The 27,900-nt window shown below is 36.1% G+C and overlaps 3 protein-coding genes across 6 annotated transcripts in view; 2 read left to right on the forward strand and 1 right to left on the reverse strand.

Moving 5' to 3' along the window:
- Positions 1-159: 159 nt before the first annotated feature.
- On the reverse strand, positions 160-7,561 carry polk (polymerase (DNA directed) kappa). 2 transcript variants are annotated; one of them, XM_065266824.2, is made up of 14 exons: positions 7,053-7,554; positions 6,540-6,659; positions 6,287-6,439; positions 6,074-6,205; positions 5,849-5,993; positions 5,489-5,686; positions 4,406-4,530; positions 4,157-4,323; positions 4,023-4,055; positions 3,766-3,862; positions 2,872-3,043; positions 1,243-2,340; positions 810-861; positions 163-727 (listed from the first exon to the last, which is right to left on the reverse strand). In XM_065266824.2, the coding sequence occupies exons 1-14, from the start codon at positions 7,185-7,187 to the stop codon at positions 637-639; spliced, it is 2,718 nt and encodes a 905-aa protein (XP_065122896.2). In that variant the 5' UTR covers positions 7,188-7,554; the 3' UTR covers positions 163-636. The 2 variants fall into 2 exon arrangements, with proteins under 2 accessions (XP_065122895.2, XP_065122896.2); XM_065266823.2 differs by having other exon boundaries at positions 160-727; positions 6,074-6,439; positions 7,053-7,561.
- Positions 7,562-8,051: 490 nt separating this feature from the next.
- Positions 8,052-12,843, forward strand: ifngr2 (interferon gamma receptor 2). 2 transcript variants are annotated; one of them, XM_065262998.1, is made up of 7 exons: positions 8,052-8,423; positions 8,532-8,646; positions 8,962-9,125; positions 9,220-9,374; positions 9,478-9,625; positions 9,862-10,019; positions 10,224-12,843. In XM_065262998.1, the coding sequence occupies exons 1-7, from the start codon at positions 8,372-8,374 to the stop codon at positions 10,350-10,352; spliced, it is 921 nt and encodes a 306-aa protein (XP_065119070.1). In that variant the 5' UTR covers positions 8,052-8,371; the 3' UTR covers positions 10,353-12,843. The 2 variants fall into 2 exon arrangements, with proteins under 2 accessions (XP_065119070.1, XP_065119071.1); XM_065262999.1 differs by having other exon boundaries at positions 9,865-10,019.
- A 4,992-nt stretch (positions 12,844-17,835) lies between these two features.
- The window catches only part of slc4a4a (solute carrier family 4 member 4a), a 108,575-nt gene continuing 98,510 nt past the window's right edge, over positions 17,836-27,900 (forward strand). Inside the window, exon 1 of one of the 2 annotated variants that reach the window (XM_073814619.1) lies at positions 17,836-18,125. In XM_073814619.1, the coding sequence (XP_073670720.1) occupies positions 18,109-18,125 (17 nt within the window). In that variant the 5' untranslated portion in view covers positions 17,836-18,108. The remainder of the gene's footprint in view (positions 18,126-27,900) is intronic. The other variant, XM_073814620.1, reaches the window with a different exon arrangement.

Raw genomic sequence — 27,900 nt, forward strand, 5'->3', positions numbered from 1 at the left:
CACAAGGAAAAAATTCTAGAATTATAACTGTCAGCAAATGTAAATGAGGAGATGACTAGAGTCCTGTATTAGACATGAATGGGACTACATTCCTCTCCCAAAACTCCAGTAACTGGTCTTAAAGTGGTACATTTTCTCAATTGAAATATTTAATATTTTTTTCTGTGTTCTATTGTAAATGAAATAGTATTTATTGAGATATAAAGTTATGCATTCTGTTTTATTCACATTTTACACATTGTGTTATATACGGTAACTTTCTCTGATTTGGGGTTGTAAAAAACTCTTTAAAAATGCAATAGGGTTCCAGCACTTAAAGCTTGAACCCCTAATAAAAGAGACACATAAGAAATATAAAGTGATTTGCTTGCACACATACACATTTCAATAAATACAATAAAGTATATTAAAAAAAAATTCTTAGACATTATTAATTTTTTTTAACTCTTTTCTATGCATACGTAGTTCTCATTCATTATATATTATTTATGATTTGATGTTGTCAACATTTTGCCTAAGGTAGAGAAAGGAAAGGCATTAGAGATTATCATGTTTCTTCTTCATAAATTCAAAGATAAAATGATATGCTTGGACACACAGAATTTTTAACGGTCTCGTGTTTAAACTGAAATTTTGTCAGATGTTGCCTTTGAAGAACTTGTCAATGGTGTGTTTTGTGTTCAGCAGTTTAGTTTTCTTAGCTGGAGGAAGTGCAGATGATCCTTGTCTGTGGTTAAGACGCAAAAATAAATTAAGTAATTCAAAAATCATATATATAAATAAATTGCATAATGTCCTCAATAAAGTACCTTTTGCTTTTTTCCCTAACTTTGGAAGATTTTCCATGGTCTTGCAGTTGGTCTGAAAATGACAAACAAACAAAGAAAAGAAGCTATAAAATAATAATATATCATTATAAATCTTTAAAACGTTTCCTTTTTAACTCATCATTTTCTAATGCAGTGGTTCTCAAACCTTGGTAGATGCTGCCATGGGGCATTTTTTAAATTCTGTGTAATTCAATCTTAGAAAACAGCCTACTTACCAACAGCACTACATTGTATCATTTAATATGTTTTGTTTAATTAAAATTTTTAGAATGTTTTATATCATATATTTTCTTTGGGGGGGCTCAAAGGGATGCACATGCACAAGGGGGGCCGCACGCTGAAAAAGTTTAAGAACCACTGATCTAATGTGATTCGGTTATTACATTTTTGAATGACCCTGAAAAACACAGACCTCCTACGCTCCTGTGTGCTGATGTATCTGCCTGATCCAAAGATGAATGAGATCCTTTAAATTCCAGCAACACTTCCTGGTTGAGACACATATCCACATGCCGGTTAAATAGAGTGAGGTCATCAGTGCTCTGTGGTTGATTGCACACAGGACATGTCAAAGACGGGCCTTTCGAGTCAGCTGACAACGCAGTGACGGCCTCAGCAATGTGTGATTCGTGACAGTTTTCAGAAGTAGATTCACAAACACGCGTCTCTTTATTAGAAAAACCTGAATGTTTATCATTTACATTTGTCCTGGGCCTAAAAAACGGCTTCTTGAAATCAGAGCTTTCATCGTTGTCCACTATTGGTACAGAGATAAAAGATGGCTTTTCTCCTTTACTATTACAGGATGGTTCCTTATTTGATGATTGTAACAAAGTCCTACTGCATGATTTTGATACAGGTAGCTTGCTAAAGGGCTCCTTCTGTTTGCCTTGTTCTTCACTGCATTTATCTCGATCTTCATCCATGTCTGTTGGTTTATTTTCCATTGCACTTCCATTGAGGCATTCATCAATATGGCGGTTAAAGTCTACGAGGTTTACAGCCTTCATCTCCCTGTTGCACACAGGGCAGGGGAGACACTGCATTGTTGAGGTGTTATTAAATACTGTCTGCAATGTTTCTTGCTTGTTTTTATATTCTGTTGTGTGTCTCCCTGAGTTTGCATGTTGTGATATTGTGTCTAATTGTGTGCTTGTTACTGAAAGATCTGCCTGTGTTACAGCAGCAGCAGCTGTGTCTGCAGTATTGTTTGCTGTTCGATCCTGCTGCTGAAGTCTATTTGACTGTGCTTTTTGAAAAAACGATTGCTGCTGATGTCCTTTGGATTTAAGTATTTGTTCAGGGACAGAAGGTACATTTATCTCTTTATAATGCGGCTTTAGATGACTTCCACTGGACTTGGCATCACTGCATACTTTAGATTCAAGCACAGATTCGGGACACTGTGTGGAGCCACTTGGATCAGGTCCACCTTTTTGCAGGAATCCCATTATACTCCTCTGAAGAGGCTTTTTATCTTCAATAGTAATAAAGCTGGACACACGAATGCCTGTGGAAAACATAAACAACTTCAATCAATTGTTAAATTGCTCACATTGAAACATGTACATTACTGATCTTAAAGGTGCAGTGTGTAACTTTCAGAAGGATATCTTGACAGAAATGTAATATTTGTCCTGATTCAGTGAAGCATCATGTATATCATATATCTTACAGCTTAACTATTATACGAGTCAATATTTTGATTTCTTTTTCCAAGCACATTTTACCAATTCCAAACCACATAAATTGTATTCACTACCACTAATATTGTATATAATCATTTAAAGGTGATATATTGTTCGTAATAATGGCTGGAAGTGAAACATGCCTTATATTCAGTATAAGTTTTTTTTTAAATGTGATCAAAATATTTAATGGCATAATAATAATGCATGCAGTGTATATATTTGTGTTTATATTTACAAAACCCACTCTAACAATTACTCGAAATTATGGGATCTCATAGTATGAGTGATATGATTTCATAAATTAACCAGTGAATGACTGAAACTGGTGGAAGAAAACAAAAAGGTTTTACCCATGAGTCTCAGCCTCAGTGGCTGTGGGCTGACACCGTCAATCTCAACTTTGAGGAGATCTTTAGCAGCAGCAAAGATTTCATCCTCAGTGCAGACAGCATATTGCAATGTGAATGCTCTGGTCTTCACTTCAAATTTGACATTCTTCAACTTTAAAGTAACAGTTTTTCCCTATAAACACAAATAAAAACAAATAAACATAATAAAGTTTCATATAATGCATGTATTAACAACATTTTTGCAGTTGGAGAATTGGATTTAGTTAAAAGATTTTTTTTCTAAATCTGCATAAACTGTTTATTCAGGAGCTTAGGGTAAAGTGATTCTGTACTGTATGTCACAAGACGTTGTGTTTAAGTGTACATCTCGGATCTGCTTGTTTAAATTTCAATTGTGCTGTATCGTTTTGCTTCAGAGGATACTTAAAGGGACAGTTCACGCAGAAATGAATATACTGTCGTCATTTCCTAACCCTTATGCCATCATTTTAATATAAAAGGATTTATTCATCTATTAATTATTCAAAGAAAGGCAGTGACATGCATATGGAATGGCATGAGAGCGAGTACATTTTAATTTTTGGGTGGACTGTGCCTTTAATATAATGTTTTTCTAATAATAAGTGGGTACCTAATACTTACTAACATAATTTATGGATGCTGCTTAAACCACACAAACATCTGAGGACCTTACCACTTATGACCTCTTATGGTAATGATACACTATTTATTACAATAGTCAAAAACAGAAAACCAAATACTGAGGTATTGAGCAAAAATATCTGCTATGAAACATAAAACAGTAAAGGAGCAACTCTCTAAAGTGATTTGACAGAATGTTCTCACGACTAGACAAATAAAATAGCCCACTTCTAATATAAATCTGTGCTGTACCTTAAGACCCTCCTTCTGTAAGTCCTGGGCTAGATCATGACAGAGTTCCCTGCAAAGAGAATATTGCTCCTCTGCATCACTCATCTCCCCAAACGTCCTAGAGGAAAGGGAAAATGTAAAAGACACAAATGAAATGGGGCAACAATGAAGTGGTATGAAATAAAAAGGAACAATTGTTATAATTGAATGAATTGATATGTTACATCTGCAGATCACAGTGAAAACTTATAAATAAAAAAAATAAAACTCAACATTACCTCTCAGTACTCATACTTTTTCTTTCAGAATCCCTGGAAAAAAATCAACCCCCATCAAAATAAAAATAATGTTATGAATGTATTATTACAAATAGTAAAGAAAGCATGTTAACAAAGTCATTAACACTACTTACCTCTCAATATACGTGGAGCCTAAACCCATAGATATGTGAAGAAAATGATGCCACGAAGTTTCTGAAAAAAGCAAGGATAATAGCGCCATCTCCTGGCCAAGTTGGGTACAGCTGACAACACCTAAAGCAGCCAGCATCTTCTCTGTAACCTTACCAACACCAGATACCTGCCATAAAGGACACAAACAGTTACATTGATATTTTTTCATTAAAACAAATTTTTGATAATGATAATGAGGAAGTACAGACCTTTCTGACAGGAAGATCTTTTATAAAATCCATCACAACTTCTCTCTCAGGAGGAATTCTGTACTGGCCATTCGGCTTGTTCTTGTCACTGCACACCTTTGCCAGCATCATGTTTGGGGCAATGCCTACCAGAGAGATCAAAGAAACAAAGAAAAAAGGTCTAAAAAAGTTTTAATTTCTATAAAATGAGTTTCACCAAATACTGTAAAACTGCAAAAATGACACAACCGTTGTTTGAATTTAAAATTCCACCTTCAACTCCATAGAATTAGTTAAGCCAATGCTGCAGTGTGATGGTCAGACTAAGGGGCCAGTCACACCAACAGCGCTTTAAACGCTTCAAAATGCAAGGCGCAACGCACTGCCTTTTTAAAAAAAAGAGCAGTGCGAGGCGGCTTTTTATATTGCTAAGCAACCACCGAGTCAGCTGTCTTGTCAATCAAATATTGAAGCGTGAGCGCTCTTTTGCTGTTAACTTGCATATTAGCAGAAACTTTAAAAAGAGGATGCTTGCTCTGACATTGTTTGAGGGTGAGAGGTGCACAAACACGCAGGAGAGAGAGAGCGAGTGGAGTCTGGTTCTTCAAAGCAACTGTAAACTTCCCTTACCACAACGTAAGGCCCGCCTCTCCCGTCATTCGATTGGACAATGGAAAGACGCAAATGACGTCGGGCGCTTCTCCGCTCTCAGCGCTCCTTCAAAGGCGCATGCTGTGGCCGGCGGCAAAAACCGCAAGGCGCTCAGCGCGCATAAACAGCGCGCAAACGCTCCCTGACCATAGAATATCATTCAAATAAGACGCCTGCAACTGCCATAAACGCTTTTGGTGTGACTGGCCCCTAACATGACATTTTTATGTGATTTACTGTTTTCTACCAAATATTATCCTGCATAATGTAAAGAACACTCTTTAAACATATAACCTTAAAGTTAATATTGATTAAGGTCATGTCAAAGATTGAAATCAATGTGAAATCAGTGACTGAAATGTAAACTTTGATGCTCCTAATCTCATAATCAGATAATGACACTTTAGCCTGGATTTCACAGACATGGTCACAAACTGCAAACTGCTCCCTCACCCGCACTAGCTGTTAAAGATGTTTTGTGCTCGATACGAAAGCGCATCTCCCTCACAGCCTCCTCTGCACTCGTCCCAAACACCACTGCTTTCCCATTAGCCTCAGTCAGAAAAGGGGAGGAGCTTGGACTGTCTTCAAACAGCACTGGGGACAGTCCATCTTTCTCGGACTCAACTGCAGATACGTCTGGATTATTTTCTTTTCTCAGAACAAAAAACATAAATTAATATAATGGCACATAGAAAAGACACACCTGCACAGGCCAAGGCTTTTACTAGGTCAAAAGCACCCAGCAAACTCTTAAGAAAATCAAAAGCACAACTGGGCAGTTAAAAACACAATCACCACTCAGAAATGCACCTTTCTTGGCATCACCCATGTAATGTGTTCTCATGGACTCAGGCCAGTGCTTGCGCTGCTCCAGGTGTTCAGTAATGTCCAAGTAAGCCTCATCCAGACTCACAGGCATAAAATGAGGATCGTAGTCAGAAAATATCTCCCGTACCTTTAAGAAAAACACAGGCATTTCAAAACAACAAAAAAAGCCAAATGAATCAGTTACTGATTTTAATAAATCAGACTTACCTGTGCACTCACTGCTCTGTATTTGTCAAAGTTGGTGGGCATAATGATAAGGTTTGGGCAGAGTTTCTTAGCGATAAAACCTGGCATGGCAGCACGGACACCAAATCTCCTAGCGTGGTAATTGGAGGTAGACTGACAATAATAATTTGTTTTAATAACATTACACTGTGGAGATAATAAACACATTGTAAGAGATTTACCATAGATTCTCACCAGCATACTCATGGATCCCACCGCCATTGGTTTGTCTTTTAGCTCTGGGCAGTCCCTCATTTCTACAGCAGCATAGAAAGCATCCATGTCTACATGAACTATCACACGGCCCAGTTCTCGAACCCTCTCCAGTTCAGATTTCAGCTTGTCTACCTATGGTGTAAAACTCCTTGCTTAGGTTTTTAAAAGACTACTAACCCAACTTATGATGAAACACATTGTATACATTACTAACACAAATACAGATGATTACCTCTGCTTGTGCTTGCTTCATCTGTTCTTTGGTGATTTTGGCTTTTTGCTCCATCATCTTTTCAATGCGCTGATTCACCTGACGGTCTTTCTTAAGCTCATTCTCATAAAATCTTGATCCCTGCAATAAAAAAATAAAGAAAATCCCACTAGACCTGGGCAGTATATTGGGTTTTGTTTTTCCCCCAAGCAGGATACAATGAGTCTACAGTGTCCTCCATAAGTATTGGAACAGATATTTTGTGTTATTTTAGCTGTCTACCAAAATGTATTCCGGAGCAGCAATTTTTTTAAGTTTATTTCCATGATATGCTGTTTTTTTTTTTAATAAAGGTGATTGTGACATCTCACACGAGGCTTTTGACATCTAAACGTGTACTTAACGTTGTAGCATTACAACGATATTTAGATCGCAATTAATCCCAAAATTACCGAGATGGATCTGGGGTCAATACCGCTGGGCATCAATATACTGTAAGTATACACTGTAAGTATTATCACTTCTTCAGCAAACCTTTGAAGCCTCCATAATGATCTTGTTGATCTTATCTCTGTCCAATCCCTCCATACCAGCCTTGTTATCGTTGAGAGCGATGCTGGAGAGAAGACGACCCCCAGATCCACTGCTCCCAGCAGACTGCTGCTCCATCTTCTGTTTCACTTTAAGCCTGCTAAACTTTAAACATGTGCTGTTTCTTCACATAACTTACCCAGCCAACGTATTTGGCTTGTTTAATGTAGTAAAAATCTACAGAGGGCTGTATAAGAACTACCATGCTAAAGTCCAAAAATTTTACGATAAAGTGATGCTAATTTGTCTGCGCTGTTTAGACAATTATTAAAAACTAAACTAAACGCATTGTGTATCGGATTATTTGTCTGTCTCACAAACACATCGCGACAGACGTATGCATAAGGCAAATGAAAATAATTTCTCGCCAGTTGTTATTATCGCCATTTTTGAACGTCTTATTCTTGAAGAATAACAAACCTACACGAATGTCTCTATCGCCACCTGTTGTTCAAAGTAAGTTACAGTTTTGCAGAGGAAGTATTATATTATAATTTATTATTATAACACGTTGAAATAAAATATAATGAAATAAAAATATAACAAAAACCGTTATTAGTCCTCTTGAAACTTTTAGATGCAAGGTAGCTGAGTTGACATTATCTAAACCTCCAGCCACACAGCGGCGCTAATTTAGGCGGATGGCTTAACCATCACGTGATTTTAAGTTTCATTTTCGCTAGTGGGTGGAACGTGTGGCCGTTTCTCAATCCGAAGACTGCAGCCTCCGGAGGTCGCATTTTAAGGCTGCATACGTCATCAAGACTGTCTTATTTCAAAATATTAACAATTATTAAGTTTATTTTTATTCTTAGTAAATCGTACATTTTTGTAACATGCGTATGCCTTATGAATATAATGCTCAGTTTACTTAAATAAACCAGACTTGATGACGTATGCAGCCAGCATATGCGACCTCCGCAGGCTGCAACCTCTGGATTGAGAAACGGCCTGAGAGACGGAAGTGGGAAGGCTAGACTGAACATTATCATGACTGTAATATGTATATTAAATTAGTCTTGTATTGATTATATCGGTCTTGTATTAGGTTTACATTGATAGTGATCACTTAGCCTATTCGTGTTTATCTGATAATGTATTTTTAAGTGTTATTGTGCAAGTCTACATTACGACATTCTCACTTCCCATTTAACTTGCACCGTGTTACCGTTAGAGGAATGTATATGTGATTTCCAGCAAGGGGAGATACGCATTTCCCCAGAAACATTTATGGTGAAAGATATGGATTCAAATTAATCGAAATGATCTGCTGCATATACGTAGTGGCGCATTTTATATTGATGATCAATGTCGGTAAGTCACGAGTGACGAATTTACGATGTTTTAAAGTAACGTTATTGTGAAAGCTCAGTGGCCTCCGTGTCCACTACACAATTTACGTTTTTATCTGTTTTATTTCAGCCGGGACGCTGGACGTAAAGCCGCCACCGGATGTCAAGATAGTAGGATCACAACTACAATGGAAGTCTCCCGACGACAAAAATGTCTTGTATTATGTACAGTATAAACATAACTCGTAAGTATATTAACAGTCCTCGTACGCTACAACTCTTCATTGTATCATATGTCATTTAAACAGCCACAAAGTTTCCACCTAAATAAGACGTGGCCTGAATTACCATGCTTTATATGTACTAGTACTACTATTGTTAAAAAAACCGAGAGAAGCCTAAATGTAATTGCATTTAAATGTGTATAGTAATCATTTAGCACCATACCATGATTGTGCCTTTGTATGCAACAGTGCTTTTTGTAAGGCGAACTACAAGAACACTTACTACCATCCTACTAGTGTTAAACGTGTGTGTTTTTTTTTTTACTTACATTTTAGTGATCCAGCAGATGAATGGCACAATGTTTCAAGCTATAATGGAACATCATTAAAAACATTTGAAATTACTACTGAATTTTATGGAGCAATATTTCGAGTGCGTGCAGAGAAAGACAGCCACACATCAGCTTGGCAGATTTCTAAACCGGTCCAGTGTATGAATCGTAAGACATGGATTATGTACTTTTATCTACTCTAATTTAAAAAAAAATTGCACACACATTTTCTTATATTGTTTTGTTTATTCTTTATTTACAGTTAATATCTGCATTCCTTTGATGACTGTGAATGTAAAACCAGGAATGACTTTCCTAAATATGTCACATATGGACCAGAGCTTGAAGAAAGAACATGGAGGTCATATTGCCTTTAATGTATCATTTTGGAAAGTAGTCAATGGACGGCACTCAGAGGTCACTCACTCTTGCATCTTTTATAAAATTGTGTAAACTTATTCATTTGTTGTTTCTTTAAAAGCACCAATGTAAAGCTGACAAGTGTTTTTTATTTAAACAGGTGGTGTTTAGAGTTACACATGACAAGACTACAAGCTTTAATGATCTGGAATCAGGGCAGAAGTACTGTTTCCAGGTCCAGTATTCATTGTATGATAAACCCTATGGAAATACCAGCGAACAGCAATGTGTAAACATACCAGAAAGACGTAAGTCTTATTCACCGACATGTTTATTATAAGAACACAAACTGCACAAGTTGGACTTTTCAGTTTTGTTTAGATGGACGTTGTTCTGTATTTTAGTTTCAATTCAGCTTTTGTTGTAAATAAACTAAACCAGACCTTTTCTGCATAAACTGAAATAAATCTATTGCTACCATGAATTAAAAGTGCACTAATGTAGTTCACTAAAGATTAAAACTGCATTTTTTTTCTTTATGTAGCAGAGGAGGCAGAGAAGCGTGTTTTGCTCACAACCATCATAAGTACAGTATTAGTTTTGACCATTTGTGGTTGTTGCATTTTTGCACTTTTCAAGAACCACAAAAAGTTTAAACAGATCCTTAAACCCCCTATGAGTATTCCCGTACACTTTCGAGAGGTACGTGTCCACTTTTTACCATTATTATATAATGCAGAAGTTCAGTGACTGAATGCGGTAACCTGCATTCTGAATAACTTTTATGTCCATCCATGTTACATTTAATAAATATTGTTTAGTTGTTAATGCATGTTGTTGAATTTGTCAGTTCCATGCCTTGCAACGGTTAGGTACTGAGTGTTATTTTTCTCTCCCTTCCTGCAGTTCTTGACTCAGGAGTTTCCTCAGCAGCCACGTCAAAGTCCCAGCGCTGAAAGTTTACCGTCATGTGATGTAATCACATTAATAGAGAATGGCAATATAGAGGAGATTGGACAAGAGATAAGATCTTGATTCTGGTTTTGACATTAAGATTATGATCGTTTTTATATGCACATTCTTACACACACATCACAGATTCAACTCTGCCCTTGATAGGTGTTTTTTTTAAAGCTGGTCATGAATTTCAAAAGATTAGGTTGCTTTTTTTGAGCATTAGGTTTATTTTGTTTTAATTAGAGTTACATTTTGGTTTGCAATGTTCAGTGTTTGAGGTTTTAGTACTGTAACACTAAATACATAAATCAGCATTAAGTGTGATTAATGAATAGATTGTCTGTAACCTTAGTATGCAAAAAATAATTTATAAATATCCGGATGGTCTACTTCCTCTGCAGAGATTTCTCAGTCAGTGCTTTCCAAATGGGGTTAATCCACCTGAAACGGGCACTTTGTACTGGGAACAGTCTGTCGCTCCAAACGAATGTGTTTAGGACTGGTCACTTTAAAGAGCCTTGAAGAAGGACATACACTTTGCTACCATGATTGTTTGCACAGGTTCTGTGTTCGGACGCTGCTTACTACATCTTATCTCTTTAAAGCTCTCATTCTAGGGTGGTAAACCCTTCGAATGAATAAGGGCAAAGAGATGAGCCCTTTAGAAGGGAAAGCAGGGATAATGCATAGGATGCACACTTAAGCAGATTCTTTCAAGTGTAAGTGATATAGGTACCAAGCAATGTATTACTCGTAGTTAAATTGTACTTTAAATTAACAAAACCCAAGTAAATTATTTCTTAGCTGTTGTTGTTAGTAGCGTTGGTTAGGGGTTAGCTCAAGTAAATTTTTGCAAAATACATGATAAAAATACATGATGGTTTTTGTTTGGCACTAAAAGCTGATATTCCTTTACATTTCTCCTTGTATAAAAAAATGGCATTTTCTTTTAAATTCATACACAGTTGCTGTTATATTTGCTGATAACACCTTATGATAATGTCCTTAACTTTATATTTATAACTTTTGGTTTCATTTCATAATGTTTTGGAGCATTTCTTTAATTCCTTTCCAGCATACAAGAGTGCCGTACATACTGATGAATCCTATAGACCCTTTTACAGCCCACGTGATCAAAAAGCCTGGGCGTGCATTTTGGCAACGGAAGTGGTGTTGTTCCTCAGGGGTTCTGACGTGTTAGCAACTCAGAAAGTTTATTAAAATGGTTTCGAAAGCATCAAAACGTCTGGTTGTTGCGTTTGGTTGCACTAATGTATGTATATTTGTATCTGGCCACTTTATATTTGGCCATCCGCTAACGTTTTCTATCCACTTCACTATAATACACGGATGTGGTAGCCTTTTAAAATAATTTGCTCTGTCTGTGTTGCTTCACTGCTGATTCTTGCCGCACTTCCGTTGCCAATACGCGTGTGAATACGTTGCCACGTCATCATTGTGTACAAACAGTAAAAGGGTCTATAGGTGGTGTTGCTTTTTAAAAAGATGAGTTGTGTGTAGGGGTTTGACTGTAGTAAATTAAATACTATAATGTATTTGTAGATATTTAGGAAACATGCAAAGTTCACGTATCTGTTTCTATGAAAAAACAATGCTGTAGCCATTTATTCCCTTTTTGAAATAATGCACCTTCCGTGTCAGAATGTCTGTTTTTGTTTGTGATCCTGCCCACTGCCAATTCACCCAATAGTGTGTTTCGACAGCTCCGTTGGTTGCTTAAGTGAAACCACAGTGGCACATAAATGTGACATAGGGTGGATGCAACTTCCAAAATGAGTTTAAAAAATCCACGAGCTGGTTTGTAATTTGTAGACAACAAAAACATTGCAAATGTTAAAATGAGCAGATCAACTTTTGCTTTCCATCATCTGTTCGGCTTCTGTATGTGTCTGGAAACCTGAGAACAGGGCAGGGAAAAACGTTGTCTCCAATATTTTGAATTTAGACTGTGATACCAAGTTTAACAGCTAGAAGTCAATGTTGTTACACACAGCTTCTTTAAAGGAACACGCTGACTTCTTTAGCTCATTCACTGTAGCCCCCAGAGTTGGATATGTCCAAACATACCTTCTCTGTGCCTCCCGGAAATCTGTCTGGCCCACCCACCGCTAGCCTAGCTTAGCACAAAGACTGGAAGTAAATGGCTCCAGCAAGCATACTGCTTCCAATAAATATCGCCAACTTTTTAATGTCTATTTATATGTTGTGATTTGTGTAGTGACAGCGTGTACAAATAACAAGGTCAAATGAGACACAGTCATCTTTTAACTGTATACATACTGGAAACTATATTTTTTTAGAAGGCAAAGCACTGCTACCATGTTTGTAAAAATGCTTATGTGATAGTGCACAGACACCATTTTATAGGTGATACCAAATATTTATTGTAAGATTAAATTTAGTTGGTTTCATTCACTTAAAAATTACTGTGATGTTAAAATGTATGCTGTTTGATTGACTTTCATATTGTATAATCAGTGACATTACTGCTGTGCCAATGTGAATGTTTTTAGACGGTCTTTTTGCAATAAAGGTCCTCAGTATTAGACATATTATTAGTTTGTGTATATATATAGGGGCAGATTCCCGAACATGGCTTATCCTATTCCCAGACATAAATTCATGTTTGAGCTGTCTTAATTTAAAAACACTTTTGTATAAGGTTTGTTTGAAAAAAAAAATACTTAAATGCTACTGTAAGCAAGACCTATAGTACTGGATTTATGTAAACCCTGTCTTGGAAACCGCCCCGTAGTATTATTCTTTTGTTTAGATTAATAGAGATTTGCTATTGCAAATCAATTTTACAAGTGTGACTTAGTTGAGAATGTTTTTATAAAAAAATTGTGTCCTTTTTTTAAGTTTAAGTTTTTATATCAAAACCGAGGACAAACTGAATTTTTTTTCAACCACAAGAAGGTGCAACCAAAGTAGCAGTAGCCTTTGTGCTATTCTGCTGTTTGAATTTCTCAGAGTTCATAATCATATTTTGATAATGAAAATTTAATCTGACCATCAGTTTCAAAGACAATGGCCAATTTAGATTGGATTGATCCTCTTCACCCTGGAATTCTTTGCATAACATTTTATCCCTGCATGAGGGTGAACCAAAGAATGTGCCAAGAGCATAAAATGTATTAGATGTCTTTTAAGATGATTTTCTAGAAGTCTTTGTCTCAATACCTGTATCCAAAGAATGTTATTAAAAAGCCTCAATGCAGACCCACATAAAGGATAAAGTGAGGTTTGATTATTTTGTGAGAGTTGTTTGTACAGCTGATGTTTGGCTTGCATTTCTGTCCTGGAAGACATTCTGCATTATCTTCCTGTGGTTGGCAGTTTTTAAAACAAATAAGTATTTAAGGTCATTGTAGGAGACATAGGGAGATGTTTATAACTTCTGTCTTTGTGTAATTAAATTAGTTCACATTTTAAACTAACATGTTATCTTGTATTAACATTTTTTTAATCATCTAAAAATAATTTAATAAATACTTTGTTCATTTCTAACCACTTTAAAGCCACCATGGTTTAACAAAAAGAGGAAATATAATATTATCCTAATAAAGCATAAGCTGTGCAAAGCAGACCAACTATTATAGTTACATTTGAGTTCTTGTGCAGGGTACAATAAAACCATTCATGTGTACAAAGGTTGATCTCTCAAGAAAGCGGTATTTGTAAAGAATTTTAAAAGTCATTATGTCAAACATTTAAGGGCATGGTTTAAGTTTAGTGATCATTTTGTGCCGACAAAGGTTCAGATTAATTAAAATCGAGCAATAGTGTCCCCCTGACTCATGGTCATTTTGCTATATTGTCAATCATAACTGTATTTTTACCACATTACATATCTTTCAACCTCACCTTTAAAACTTTTGGGTCTTTTTTAAGTTAGTCAAGCTGGATTTTTAACCGGTTGTCCCTTTGTAAGAATTGCCTATAGGTACATATTAACACATTAAAACGGCTGTTCCGGACGCTTACAAAACAGAAACCCTTGCTGCAGAAGCAGGCCCAGCTCCACGGGGGGCCAGAGGGGGCCTGGCCAACCCAATCAGAGGCTTGGCCCACCCTGGCCCCACACCACATAACAGCCAATCTTTTGGCCAATTATCTGTAATGTTATACTATATTAACAGACATAAAATAATTTTTAAGAAAACAGCATTTCACATAAAATTAATATTTTTAGTTTGTAACAAGTTTGTTTTAGTTGATGTTAATAGTTATTTTTAAAGAAATTAAAGACCCCCCCCAATCCGACCGGCCCACCTGGAATATCACTTGGCCCACCTTTCATCTCATATCTGTAGCCGGGCCTGTGCAGAAGACTGTTTCAGAATTAAGTACATTTCCCTCTATAGGGCACAATGGTGATAGTTAATGTTAGTAATGTGTCACATCTATCAGTGTCGAGCCTATCTTCTAATTACGAGTGCAAATACCATGATATCACTAAAAATACACTGTAACACAGTATCAGAGTACAGTAAATCATGGTTATTGCATTTGCAAAATCTGGTCTCTTAATTGTCCCTAAAATAACAAAATTATCTAAAGGTGGTAGATACTTTTCCTTTCCGACCTTCCCAGCAATGTCCAGGATTCAATTGATCAGTTTTAGTTCTCTCTTTAACTAAAGGACACCTAATTAAGCTCCTTTACGTACTTAAGCCCGCAATAGTTCGCTTGTCCGGAACCTAGCACAAACACATCCATTATATACATGACTGTTTACGGTGTTTACAACCTGTGGAATGACCTCAAGAAAGCGGTTCACACCAGACATCCTACCCATTTGTCTGAGTTGAAGGGGTTTTAAAATTCCTTCTGAACGATGTGCAAGTCTGATTCAGAACTACTGAAAGTGCTTGCTTGAAGTAATTGCTGCCAAAGGAGGTTCAACAAGCTATTATATCCAAGGGTGAATGTTTAATGTGTTTTCAAAAAAGACACAAGAAACTAGATGAGGATCACATTTTATGGTAAATCACTGTAGGAAACCAGTTTATTCCTTTATATACGTTAATAGCACCTTGTTTCGGTTTCCCCAACACTAATCCATCTTGACGGATTAATACATACCTATCTTTTTTCAATGTGTGCATTTAATCTTTGCATAGCGCGTCGTGAATGTGTTAGCATTTAGCCTAGCCCTGTTAATTCCCAAACAGGGATGAATGTATAAGCCTCCAAACACTTCCATGTTTTCCCATATTAATAGTTTCATGAGTAAGTATGGTGGCACAAAATAAAACAAAATAATAATAAAAAAAACATATAAAAATATAAATATAAAAAAGCTACTTACTACAGACTGAAAGTCAGAAGCAGGCGGAAATTATAATAATGTGCATGATGTGATTTCAGTTTAAGATGATAACTTGTGTGATGTGAGACTTTGGAAACATACTCAAGAAATGTAAAATCATAAAAATGAAAATATTGGCTCTTTAAATAATAACGAGATCGGATAAGGCAGGGGTGTCAAAATTCGGCCCTTGAGGGCCAGTGTCTTGCAAAGTTTAGCTGAAATTCCCTAAACACACCTGCCTGAAAGTCTGTAAGACCTTGATTAGCTGGATCAGGTGTTTTTGATTGGGGTTGGAGCAAAACTCTGCAGAGACAACTGCCTCCAGGAGCAGGATTGAACACCCCTAAGAGTAGGTATTTTACTTTTCACTACTTTAACCGCTCATCAAAGTTCCCATGAATGTTCAAGAGCTTGCTATGCTGTTTTTTATAAACTGATGAAAGCGTTCTGACTCAGATTACATAAACAAAAAAATTAAAGTGTTTAATTTGTCTTAGAAAATGAATGATTTGGAGCCATAAAATAAGTCATAAAAAGTTATAAGTTTCAACATAATTTAACTGTGATGAATTCTTCTATCTTCTCACATTTCAAAGAACCTCTGATGTTACAGTAAGGTCCACTCCTTTTGTGCATACTTTGGTTCTTGTTCCTACTGTGAAGGGCAAAAGAATGTTTGACCTTCCAACTGAACTATATGTGTGTGTGTACCTGGTAATTATCACGTTGTTGGGACCATTTGTCCCCCAAAGATAGGAATACCAGTATTTTGTGACCTTGTGGGGACATTTTGAGGTCCCCATGAGGAAACATTCTTAAAAATCAAACAGAATGATGTTTCTTGAAAATGTGAAGTAGCAGAAAGGTTTCTGTGATGGTTTGGGTTAGGGGAAGGGAGTAGAATATACAGTTTGTACAGTATAAAAACCATTACGTCTGTGGAATGTCCCCTCAGAACATGTAAACCAGAATGTGTGCGTGTATGTGCGTGCATGCATTTGGAGTGTCATAAAACCAATTTTAAATTTGTGACTTATTTTCCTGTCACATTAGGCTATTTAAAAAGTTTTGTATCAAAACTTAGACTTGTGCTCTCTTAGTCTCTTATGTCAATGCATTTAATAGTTGTATTTACAGTGGCATTTTTAGGAAACAGCTGAAAAATACTCATATAAAATAATTAGATACACATGAACAACAAGCAATATTTTTTTTGTGTTTTTAATGAATAAAGGAATTTGTATATTATATAAGTATAATTAAATAAATAACATTTTTACCATTTTTTTGTTATTCATTCTTTGAATGTTAGAATGGACTTACTATCACTGACATGAATTACCCTGAAATATTGTCTTTTTTTCTATTGTATGTTTTTTAGGTTTGTGGTTAGATGAAAATCAATAAAAAATTACCATTTAAATTAACAAAATTTAAATCCATTTGTTGGCCATATTGGCTGGTTTCCCGGACAGGGCTTATCATTGAATAAAATGCATGTTTGTGCAGCCTTCATTTAAAAACACCTTATAAAACATATATCACTGCCATTGTTTTGTCTCAAGATGCACACAAGTATTGTTTTTTATAAGTTTTTTTTTTTTGTACACTACTTAAATATCCTAATATAACTAAAGCCTTGTCCCTGAAAATAAACTCTGTCTGGGAAACCGCCCAATAATGTAACATCTATGCATCTAAATTGACATTTATTTAGAAGATTCAATCCAAATCAGTTTACATTTTGTAAAAATTTTGTCTAAGGATCGAACAGTAAGTGTGGTCTACAATATGTTTGCATGTAGGACTAGAGCAAGATGAAAAACAAAGTTTTTTGTAATACAAATACATCTGTTCTTATTCAGAGCTTCTCTGGGCATGTGCGAGATTTCCTCAGGAGGTGTCGCTGTGTGTCAAGTGAATGGGAAATGGACACAAGGTGCACACTACCTGCCGCCAAACTTTTTCTGGATGCTCTTATTAACACGTGAGCGCACGAGATGGCAGTTGTCTTTAAACCCTCAAATAAGTGTTTTGTTGTCTTTAAAAGTTAACCAATAGCTGATTTCTCTGGGAAAAGTAGGTGTTGCGAGACTTTCAGTGTCATTTTACTCAAGGTAAAATCTACTTTTTGACCTCCCACTCTTGTTGTGACGTGATAGCTCGTAATATATGAAACGCGCTTCTTAAAGCTGGAAGTTGTTCCGCTATTTCAGCAAATGCGCTGTCTCGTGTCACATGTGACAGAGCGCAATAGACAAACCAGAGACAGCTTTTCAGTTTGTTTTGCTACTGGTAAGGCGTGGAAAGTGTTAATCTAATTTTATCTAGGTTGTAATAATTAATAGTTAAATATTAATACCGTGGAGTCTGTAACAGTGAGCGGTCATATTTCGCTTGAAATCTAGGCAAGCGCTATTGCAGAGATTTTCTTCAGTGTGCTGGACTGGACTACAACCAAACCACTGGAATACATTAAGGATCCAGTTTAACAAAATGAGCACCGGTAAGAGGTAAGGAAGCTTGGTCATTTTTATCGTATATCGTTGTATCAATATCAAGCCATCTGCAACTTCTTAACTTGATCATTTCTGGATTGCCTGACTAAACGAGTGTCACAGAGTTCAGAAGTTAGACAGTCTATATCAAACAAGAGAACAAAACACTGGAAAGTAATGCATTTTGATAAGCATGCACGTACATAATACAAACTGATAACCACATTATGTTTTGTCAGGTAAATGCAAAAAACGTACATCCAAATGTACTGTTTTTGATGCAGTCAGACTAAAATATGACAGATTTAAACGGCTACTATCAACAGAAATAATTTTAAAGTTGAGATAAAGAAACTGATTATTAAGATCTAATTCTAGTATAAAGGCCATGCTAGTTTTATCATAAATACAATATTTTAAGACGTGTAATATGTCTTCAGTTATCAGTTGTTTAAGACTGCAGCAGATGGTTCAATTACGTTAACGTACAAAAATGTAAACATTTTTGAAAGTTGCATCTCAAATGTTTTAAACAGTTTAAGTGTTTGCAACGAAATGTGATGTGCAATGAATGTGTAAAGTGAACCTGAACCCATGCATAGACAGCACTGTTTGTAAGTGCCTGCTGTGTCAATATCTCTTCCATAGGTGGCAATGAAGATTGGGGGAGAAAAGGGGGTAGCTTTAATTCAGTGTGACAAGAAACAGAAAAATATTTTTTTCCCAAAATATGACAGTTGACATGTTGCCTATGTGTGAAGTCTAGGTGTTAGAAAAATGTCCATTTAAATGTCCATCTAAGCTCTAAGTTTAAGCAAGTTTAACCTATTCACTGACCTATTTGTCAGTAATATAGTATTAAATCACGTCACAGATAACTAACTCCATACAATAATTTACACTTCTGCTTACGTTGCAGTGACCCTATATAGTTATTGTGTAACTGCATGTTTAAGTGTCACTTAAACCTCTGCAGGCCTCTTTTTCAAAGGATAACCACAGTGTTTAACATAACTATTAAGGGACCCTTTGCTTGACATAAAGCTTGACGTTTGCTGTATAGACCATCACATTGTTAAAAGCGAGTGGTTTTAAAAGACTTGGCATCTTTACAGCATGCCTGATTGCATCGAGATGAGATATGCTGTGACACTGGACTCTCTCTGAGCTAAGCATTATCAGAAGAGTAAGCTCCTTCCTGTTTGTATTAACATTTTGGTTTGTATCTTGCATGTTTATAGTTTTATAAACATGCAATTCATAACAAAAAGGAATGTTTTTTTTTAAATATGCAGTCCATGCTCTTATGGTGTTAAAAAATAGCCTATATAAAAATCTTTTAAAATGTATTTTAAAGGTGAAATTCTCTTGTAGTATTTGAGAAAGAGCCTTATTGCTAAACCGGAATGATTGTGATCAAAGAAAAATACACACCCATTTACTACACACACTTAGTCGCACTTTATCCCTGGAAGACAAGTTGTTGTCTGAAAATTTCAGTCTGGTCTTTGGACTTTTTCTAAAGTAACGGAGAGCGATGTCCTGTGCAGAAAGTTACGCCTCAGTAGGAAGTAGTTATCTATGGGTCTGGCATAGCCTACACACACACCTTGATCACCAACTTGATGCAAGGTACACTACATACAGTGGCGGAACTAGAATTTTTTTTAATGGGGTGGCCAGGGGGTGGCCAAAGCTACTTTAGGGGGTCCATAGTCCATAAAAGAAAATTACGTGGAACCATGTATCAAGAAATCATGAATGAATATTTTGATTGCTTTAGATGTAAACATAATAAGGGGGAATTTTTAATTATTCTACTGTATTTCTTACATCTGATTTACTGTCTGTTAAAGGAATCCACCCAAAAATGAAAATTCTGTCATCATTTACTCCACCTTATGTTGTTCTAAACCTGTATTTTATTTTAATGAACACAAAAGAAGATATTTTGATAAATGATGGTAAGCACACAATTAATGGTATATCCATTGAATTTCATCATGTTGTTTTTATTCCTACTATGGAAGTCAATGGTTACAGCTATGTGCATACCATCATTTATCAAAAAATATCTTCTTTTGTGTTCATCAGAAAAAATAAATTTGTACAGGTTTAGAACAACATAAGGATGTAAAAATGATGACAGAATTTTCATTTTGTGAACTATCCCTTTAATGAAGCAAAAGATCAGGAAATCTAAACTCCATGAAAAACCTTAAACTTACTTCAAATAGCAGAGCTCAACACAAAGGATGTTTGGATTAATCTTTATTTACGAAGATACAGAAGATGCAAAAGTTTTCTTTTTTATTTTGATATTTAATTAACTTTAATGACAGAGAGACTTCAATAGGTTAGGCTAAGACCGAATGCAATAAAATGTTTATTCCTTTAAGACGTACAGTAACCAAATGTTTAGTATGAAAATCACCAAGACAGCTATTTTGACATATGAGCATTTGTCCGTTTAAGCCAAAAAGAAGCAATATGAAGTTGTTTAAGCTCTGGCTGTGCACACGCACTATCGGATATGCGCGTCGCGCTTTCAAGTTCAATGTGGCAATCCAGTCGAATTAACAATCATACAGTAGCCTATAAAGATCACGTCAAGAATGAAAACATGGTGCTGCTGGGTTTGTTGTAAAAAGAATTGGCGATCTTAGACTTTCAGTCCACAAGAAAATTACCACACTTCCAGCATATACGGTGAAATCATGTAGTATTAGCAATGTACGACTTCACTTACATCATTTTAAAGAGATTCCAAACATTATGTAGACATGACATTTATCTTTTGATGGTATGAAAAGTATTCGTTAAGTTACAGTAATTTTTCTGACGCGTTTTTGAAAAGACGTCACTGATGGAGAGAAAACAGAACGCGCATTATGTATATTTTCTTAATTTTGTGAAAAGCACAACATTCAGTTTTTATAGACACACAAAAAATGACACTTTAACGTTTTAAATGATGTAAAAATATTATCTGTATGTCCAAAATCAGCAGAGTAATCCAAGTCGCTTTGCGCAGTGATTGAAAAATAAAGAGCAGACCGCAGGGAGGGTTAATATTCATAATGTTTGTTTTTAACAATGTGTTGCACTGCCGCACATCGAAAATAAACATAGCGATTATGTGAAAGTAGCACATTCAATTTGGGGTGGCACACGGGGTGGCCAGTGACATGTCAAGGTTGTCCAGTGCCACCCTGGACACCCCTCTGGCTCCGCCACTGACTCTGTAGCATTAATAAACATTGCAAATTGTGCTTTATTTTTAAAGCAGACATTTTTATTATTTTCCTCGAATGTGTTAATTTAATCAGCACACATTATAGACCATTTCAAAAGATGTAAACAACACTGTTCCAGAAACACTTCCTGTTTCAGTTTGTGAATGTTTTTTATTTTATTTCACATATATCATTATCTTTAAGATGTTTGTTTAACTTTTTGATTCAGTTCTATATGTTCTGTTGGTTGTATTTTATCCCAACGTTTATCTAGTGTTAAAAAACTGAAACAGGAAGTGCTTCTGGACCAGTGTTGTTTACATCTTTTGAAATGGTCTATAGAGACAAAGGCTAGATGATTCCAGAATGCATTTTTGGTCATGAACATGAGTAACTGTGTGTCATATATTTGGCCAGAATCAGTAAACTTCATTGTGCTAACAAGAATTATCTTATATCTGTAATGTTTAATGTTTTCATTCATTTCAAGGATAACATACAGTATTACAGTACTGTAAGTAAAGTGCTGTTTAAATAAAGTTAGAACTGTATAACTGGTATCAAACATCACTTATGTTACCATATTTGAGTTAAGAAATATCTTTGTCACTGCTTCAAGTCACTTTTTAAAAATACTTAAAATAACATACCACCACATGAAAAAAGTCTTTTATAGCCATGAATCTTTGTTTCATTCTTAGTCCAATACCCAAGAGAATGACCATGTGATACCACACCAGGCTTTTATAAATGTCCTCCACTCTTAAGCCATACTCACACACATTTTGGAAAATGTGTCCGGGGTACCCAAATATGAAAATCCTGTCATCATTAACTCACTTTCACCTGTATGAGTTGAACCTGCATGAATCACACAGTTGACGGCACCCAATACCCATATTATTTGTTTTTCCTACAGTGGGTACCATCAGTGCTTACCATCATTTATAAAAATATAATTTATTATGTTCAGCAGAAACTCATACAGGTTAAGAACAACATGAAGGTGAGTAAATGATGACAGACTTAAAATTATTCAGTTCGCGAGAAACTACTTGCATGTATTCTCCCTGATTGGATCATAAACAAGCCCATGTCGTACTGTTTCGTGCTGTGTGTAAAATTTAGGGGCATCTCAGTCCACTGCTCACCCCTTCCTTTCGAAACTCATAGAGCTATGGTAGCCACCAAGGACAAACATGTCCTCGTCTGAAGCAACCTATGGATGAAATGTGCTCTGTAGAGCAGTCTGACCATTTGGGGTTACTGTAGGACCATGGTGGTGCAAAATGGCGACTTCCATGTCAAGGGACATGTGGTGTATGTAGATAAAACGTACACCACGTGTTAGGGATGCTTAACGATTAATCGCGATTAATCTATAGCAGAATAAAAGTTTTTGTTTACATGATATATGTGTGTGAACTATATATAATAAATTTGTGTAAATAAATGCACACACATGCATGTATATATTTAAGAAATGTTTACATGTGTATATACATTTGTATATTTATGTATAATTTATATGATATATAAATGCCTAATATATAAATATATTTTTTTCTCAAAATTATACATGCATGTGTGCATATTTATATATACATAATTATTATACACAGTTCACACACATATATGATGTAAACAAAAACTTTTATTCTGCTATAGATTAATCACGATTAATCGTTAAGCATCCCTACCACGTGTAATAAAAACATAACTGTTCATTATGTTAGGTCTTAATACACGCCACTGAAAATAACGCTAATTTATAGTGTGTATTATATTGCATTTCTATCAAGAGTTTAGTTGTCGACCGATATAAAGCAGATGCCAGTATTTGAATTTTTTATCGTTTGGCCTATAGATTTTCTGGTTTGGTCACGTTAGCGTATTAGCATTGTGTTCCAAGATAAATACACTCAAGCCCATGAAGCGATCCACAGACCGGTTGGGGCACGAAACCAAAGCACCTCGAGAGCAACCTGTGAGCAAACTGCATTATATGTTTTTAAATCACTCCGGCAGCAGCCCTGTGCTACATGCCGACCGGCTCATGCGGTCAAACACACAGCCTGCGTTGCTGTTGGTTACTTTTAAATAAGACGCTGTTTGCCCCGCACTCATGCCATGCCCAGAAAAAAAGGCTGTGTGCGCGTGTCTGCGTGTGTGTGCGTGCGTGCGTGCGTGCGTGCGCGTGTGCGTGTGCGTGTGCGTGTGTGTGTGTGTGAGGGGGACAAGACATTGTTCTGTTTTGATGCTACATGCCTCTATCTATGCAAATATATAACTTAGGCTATGCAATTGACGTGTTTTTGCATTGTTTTTACAAAGACAAATCAGAAGAACAGGCACAAATCCTTTTTGGTCTAATAATTTAATTTTAATCTAAACTTTAAGAGAGTGAAACAACCGCTTACTGATTAAGGTAACTTAATGCAGTTTATTTGTTAATATTAAGGAATGAAATACATTTTTGTCATGTTATCTTAATCTATAAGCAGTAATTATTTAACCTTGTTACAATAAATAAATTCTCAAAATATAAATTTAATATTACCCAATTTCTCAGAGATCCCCAAATGATTCGTGTAAAACCGTTCAACGACTCAGTCTGCCTAAACCCCACCTTAGCTGCCTAGCCCACTCTGCTCTGATTGGTCAACTGACACAGTCTCCGCACAGTCCAACAAATGGGGAAACATGCATTGACCTAGTGCTAACATGACTTACTGAGAAGACATAAGTGACGTCAATATGCATCATTCAACAGTAATACATGCAACAAAAACAAACTTGCCTTTACAGCTGAAAACACAGTGTTTTCTTGATATGATGTTTACATAACTAGCTGAAGTGTCTGTGGGCAAATCAGAGTTTTTGTTTCTCCCGGGCAAGACTGTAGGTGGAGATTATTATGCAAAGTTTTCTACGTAGAAAGAGACAGGCAGAAAATTCAAACTATAGACTGTTTCAGCAGTAACAACATAAACAAGTGGCTGTCGTGGTCCGCACGTAACTTTCGGTAAACTCCGCTAAGAATAACTAACAACAAAGTTCTTTAAACTTAGTTTATTTATATAACAAGGAAAAAAAACAACACATAGATTACAAAGGAAACCAAAACATTTGTTATTTTTGACGAGGCATTTGTTCAAGAGATCAGTTTAGCAACTAGTCAGACCATAAAAAAAAAACGGAAGTAAAGTTCAGATCCAGACGTGTATCGCGTCAGCGCACGTGCGTCAGATGAAACTATCTATATGACTATATGAAATTAGAGTCGACTCCCTACTTTAGAAGCCAATAACTTTATTAATCGTGCACTTTTTGGTTAAACTACTTTGCACATCGTTTACATTGATGGACAGCTACATGATACACTTACAATACAGGTAATTGTCGATTTTGGATCTGTCTGGCACTTTAAATAATGCTGCAAGTGGGGCTTGAGGAAGTGATGTTAGCGTTGCTATTTTGAGGCAACTAAAATGCAAAATGTTTTTATATGTTATTTAAAGTGCGCGTTAGTAATATGCGCCTATAAACGGGACCACAACGCAGGTTTACTTATCACATACATAAATGCGCAGCAGCACAAAAGTGCTTTTAAATATGAAAGATTAAAGGATTGAAATGTAAAAGATTATTATTGAGTCTCTTGGACATAAATGATTATGAGACGTTATAAGGCGTAAAGAGCTCCTTCACCTGTAGCCTGGTAAGTAAATAAATGCTTTGAGTTAAACTTGCATCTATTTTTAAATGTTTTTTAAATGCTACCCTACGGATTTATTGTATATGATGACTCTGTACTTGTGGATATGGCGAGATGAGAAACATTTTAAGTAATGCTTTTTAAAAATCCCATGGCGCTGTCCGAGTGCTGAAACGCTTCGGCTCCCGGCACGTTTGTAAATTCTTTTTTCTATTTTTAGAGTACAAACCTTTTCTTGCATATTTTTGCAAATTCTTTTTTATGAGATTACAATGATTATGTAGGATATCAATTTACAGCAATTAAAAGCCTGCTATATGATGTTTTAATAACAAGGTTCGGGAGGAGCACGATCAGATAATTAAGTAATCAAGCACAGGTGCATCTAATTTGGTAATCAGCCAAACACTACATGTACAGTCATCCTACCTACCTCAGTCTATTGTGATTGTTTTCGGATATCCCTCCACCACCCCAACTCGCCACTCTAATCTGTTCTATCCCAGTTTGGGATGGGGGAGTTCTCCGGGTTCGGGCCATACCCCGGATTCGGAGTTCGAGCTTCACTCCGGATCATGAGCCCTCCCCCAGGACAGCACGCCAAAATATGCTTACTTTCGCAATCAGATTAGATGTAAGGGTGAACTCGTGAATTGTACTTCTATGACTGAAAAAAAAGCTTTTTTTTAAGCTTTTTTTAGTTTTTCATTTTACAAAGTCTGCATCTAAATAGGGATTAGACATAGCGCCAGCGCAACTGGCTTTTAAAGGAGATAAGACTCTCATTAGTTTATTGCACATTACGCCCAAAACACACCCATTACTCATTACAAGAATAGGAACAACCCTTTTCGGCCACAAACCATTTTTCCCGTCGTTAAATTAGTAAAAGCGGCATGAGACACGCCCCTTTAGACAATGCGCTTAGATCGTAAAATTAGGGCCCTAAAGCTTTTTTACTGTGACAGTTTTGCGCAATAATGAAAATATTTTTAGCATACTTATTTGATCAAACGTACCCATTATATGTTCTCCTAAACACTGCCATGATTCATAATTACTAATGTTCTTGTAACTTGTACATTTTGTGTGTGTGTTATTGCAATTTTAAATTGTTCAAGAAAAATACAGTAGTATCGGATTGGAAGGTATCGGTATCAGCCGATATTCAGAATTCTGGAATCGGATCAGAATTGGAAAAAGTGGTATCCAGTGTTTCCTCTAGGATTTTTTTCAGCTGTGGCGGCAGGGGGCGCCCATGATGATTATAAATGTAAAAAAAAAATTAATGTAGAATATAGGCTACAGTAAACTAACATGTATTTTTTTATAATTTTCACGCTGTCATTTACTTTTCCTTATATTTATAGCATATTGCTTTTCTATGTTTGATCTAAACTGTATTTTCTTAAAAAAACGTTACACAGCTGCGTAAGTAGTTTGGATATTTCATTGTAGTTTTTAATGTAGTGTGCATTGCAAGTTCGTCCTCGTGTTTAGCGTACAGAGCTGTTACAAAGTCATGCAGTCCTGTTTGATAATCCGCACCGCTGTGATTGACAGAACAACCGACCAGTTATCCGACATCAGCAGCAATTTTATTTCACACCCGTACCATTTGACATAAAGACTGTGACCCCGAGCCGGTCACACCGCAAATCGCGCAGTTAAATATAAACCTTTACCGGTCTTCAGACAGATCTTAAACACAAATAAGCACGGGTCATTTAAAAACGAGTCGAATTTTGGTCTTGGATGTTAGACCCGCATTTAATCTTGTCTATTGAGTCCCGACCTGCATCTACAACACAAATGACAGGCGAATAGCCTATTACACCCGTTAGATCAAATATTATGCGGTTCACCCGCGGGTACCCCGACCCTGCTGTTTCGTCTGAAAACAGATAAAACAGTCTCACCGTCTGCCTCAAGTTTCTATTACCAACGTTCTTCTCTTCCACGGGAATAATGTAAGTTTCCTTACAAACAGATTCGACTATTAATGTCTTGCAGTCGCATATAAGTAGTATTCAGTATTTAGCCTTTTGTTTTTGGACAAATATCTTATCATTTAATGTGAAACTTTGTGAGTGTCGATCTAAAGCACAGAAGATTGACTGACAGCTGAGCGCTCAGCAGTGCGCTGCGCTTATAGCCTATACTGAATAACTAATGGCCAGATAAGTTGATAATATGAGTACAGTGATTCCAAATGAATGTCCAAAAACTCGTAATATGTTAAATCAAAAGTTTAATAATGTCTTTTCTCGCAGCCCTGCGCTGTGTTGGTGTAGATATGCGCCGGTGAACATCATATGCGTGATGACCTTGCAGCTTAAATCACCCTAAATTTATAGTCATAAAGATAAAAGTAAAACAACATTCGCAACTTCAAATTATGTATTTTTATTTTTGTAAACTCACAATAAGGAGAAAACCTTGTGCTTATTTATAATCATTAAAAACATGACGTGCTTTCTGCTGGTTTGGTTTTAGAGCGCGTCACAAAAAAAGAACAGAAACTCAAATACTTTTTTATTCGTTTTGTCAATTTAATAATTATTTAAGTGCAACATATTTCGTATAGGCTTATTTATTTTATTATTATTTCTCAAAACAGAAACGTAGCTTAATAATCCTCTGTTGATTTAAATCTATTTGTGCATGAAACTAAACCCATGGAGGAAATTATGATATTTTAGGAGATTTATTTATAAATGAGTGAACAACGCAAATCCAGAAAGGAATTTATTTCAAGACAGCCAGTCTCGCAGTAGCTTTTTTGCGAGCTCCCGCTGTGGGTTTTGTCTAGAAGGGATACAGCAAATGCCGAAAA

Source organism: Paramisgurnus dabryanus, chromosome 5 (genome assembly GCF_030506205.2).
Source record: "Paramisgurnus dabryanus chromosome 5, PD_genome_1.1, whole genome shotgun sequence".
Taxonomy (NCBI): Eukaryota; Metazoa; Chordata; class Actinopteri; order Cypriniformes; family Cobitidae; genus Paramisgurnus; species Paramisgurnus dabryanus.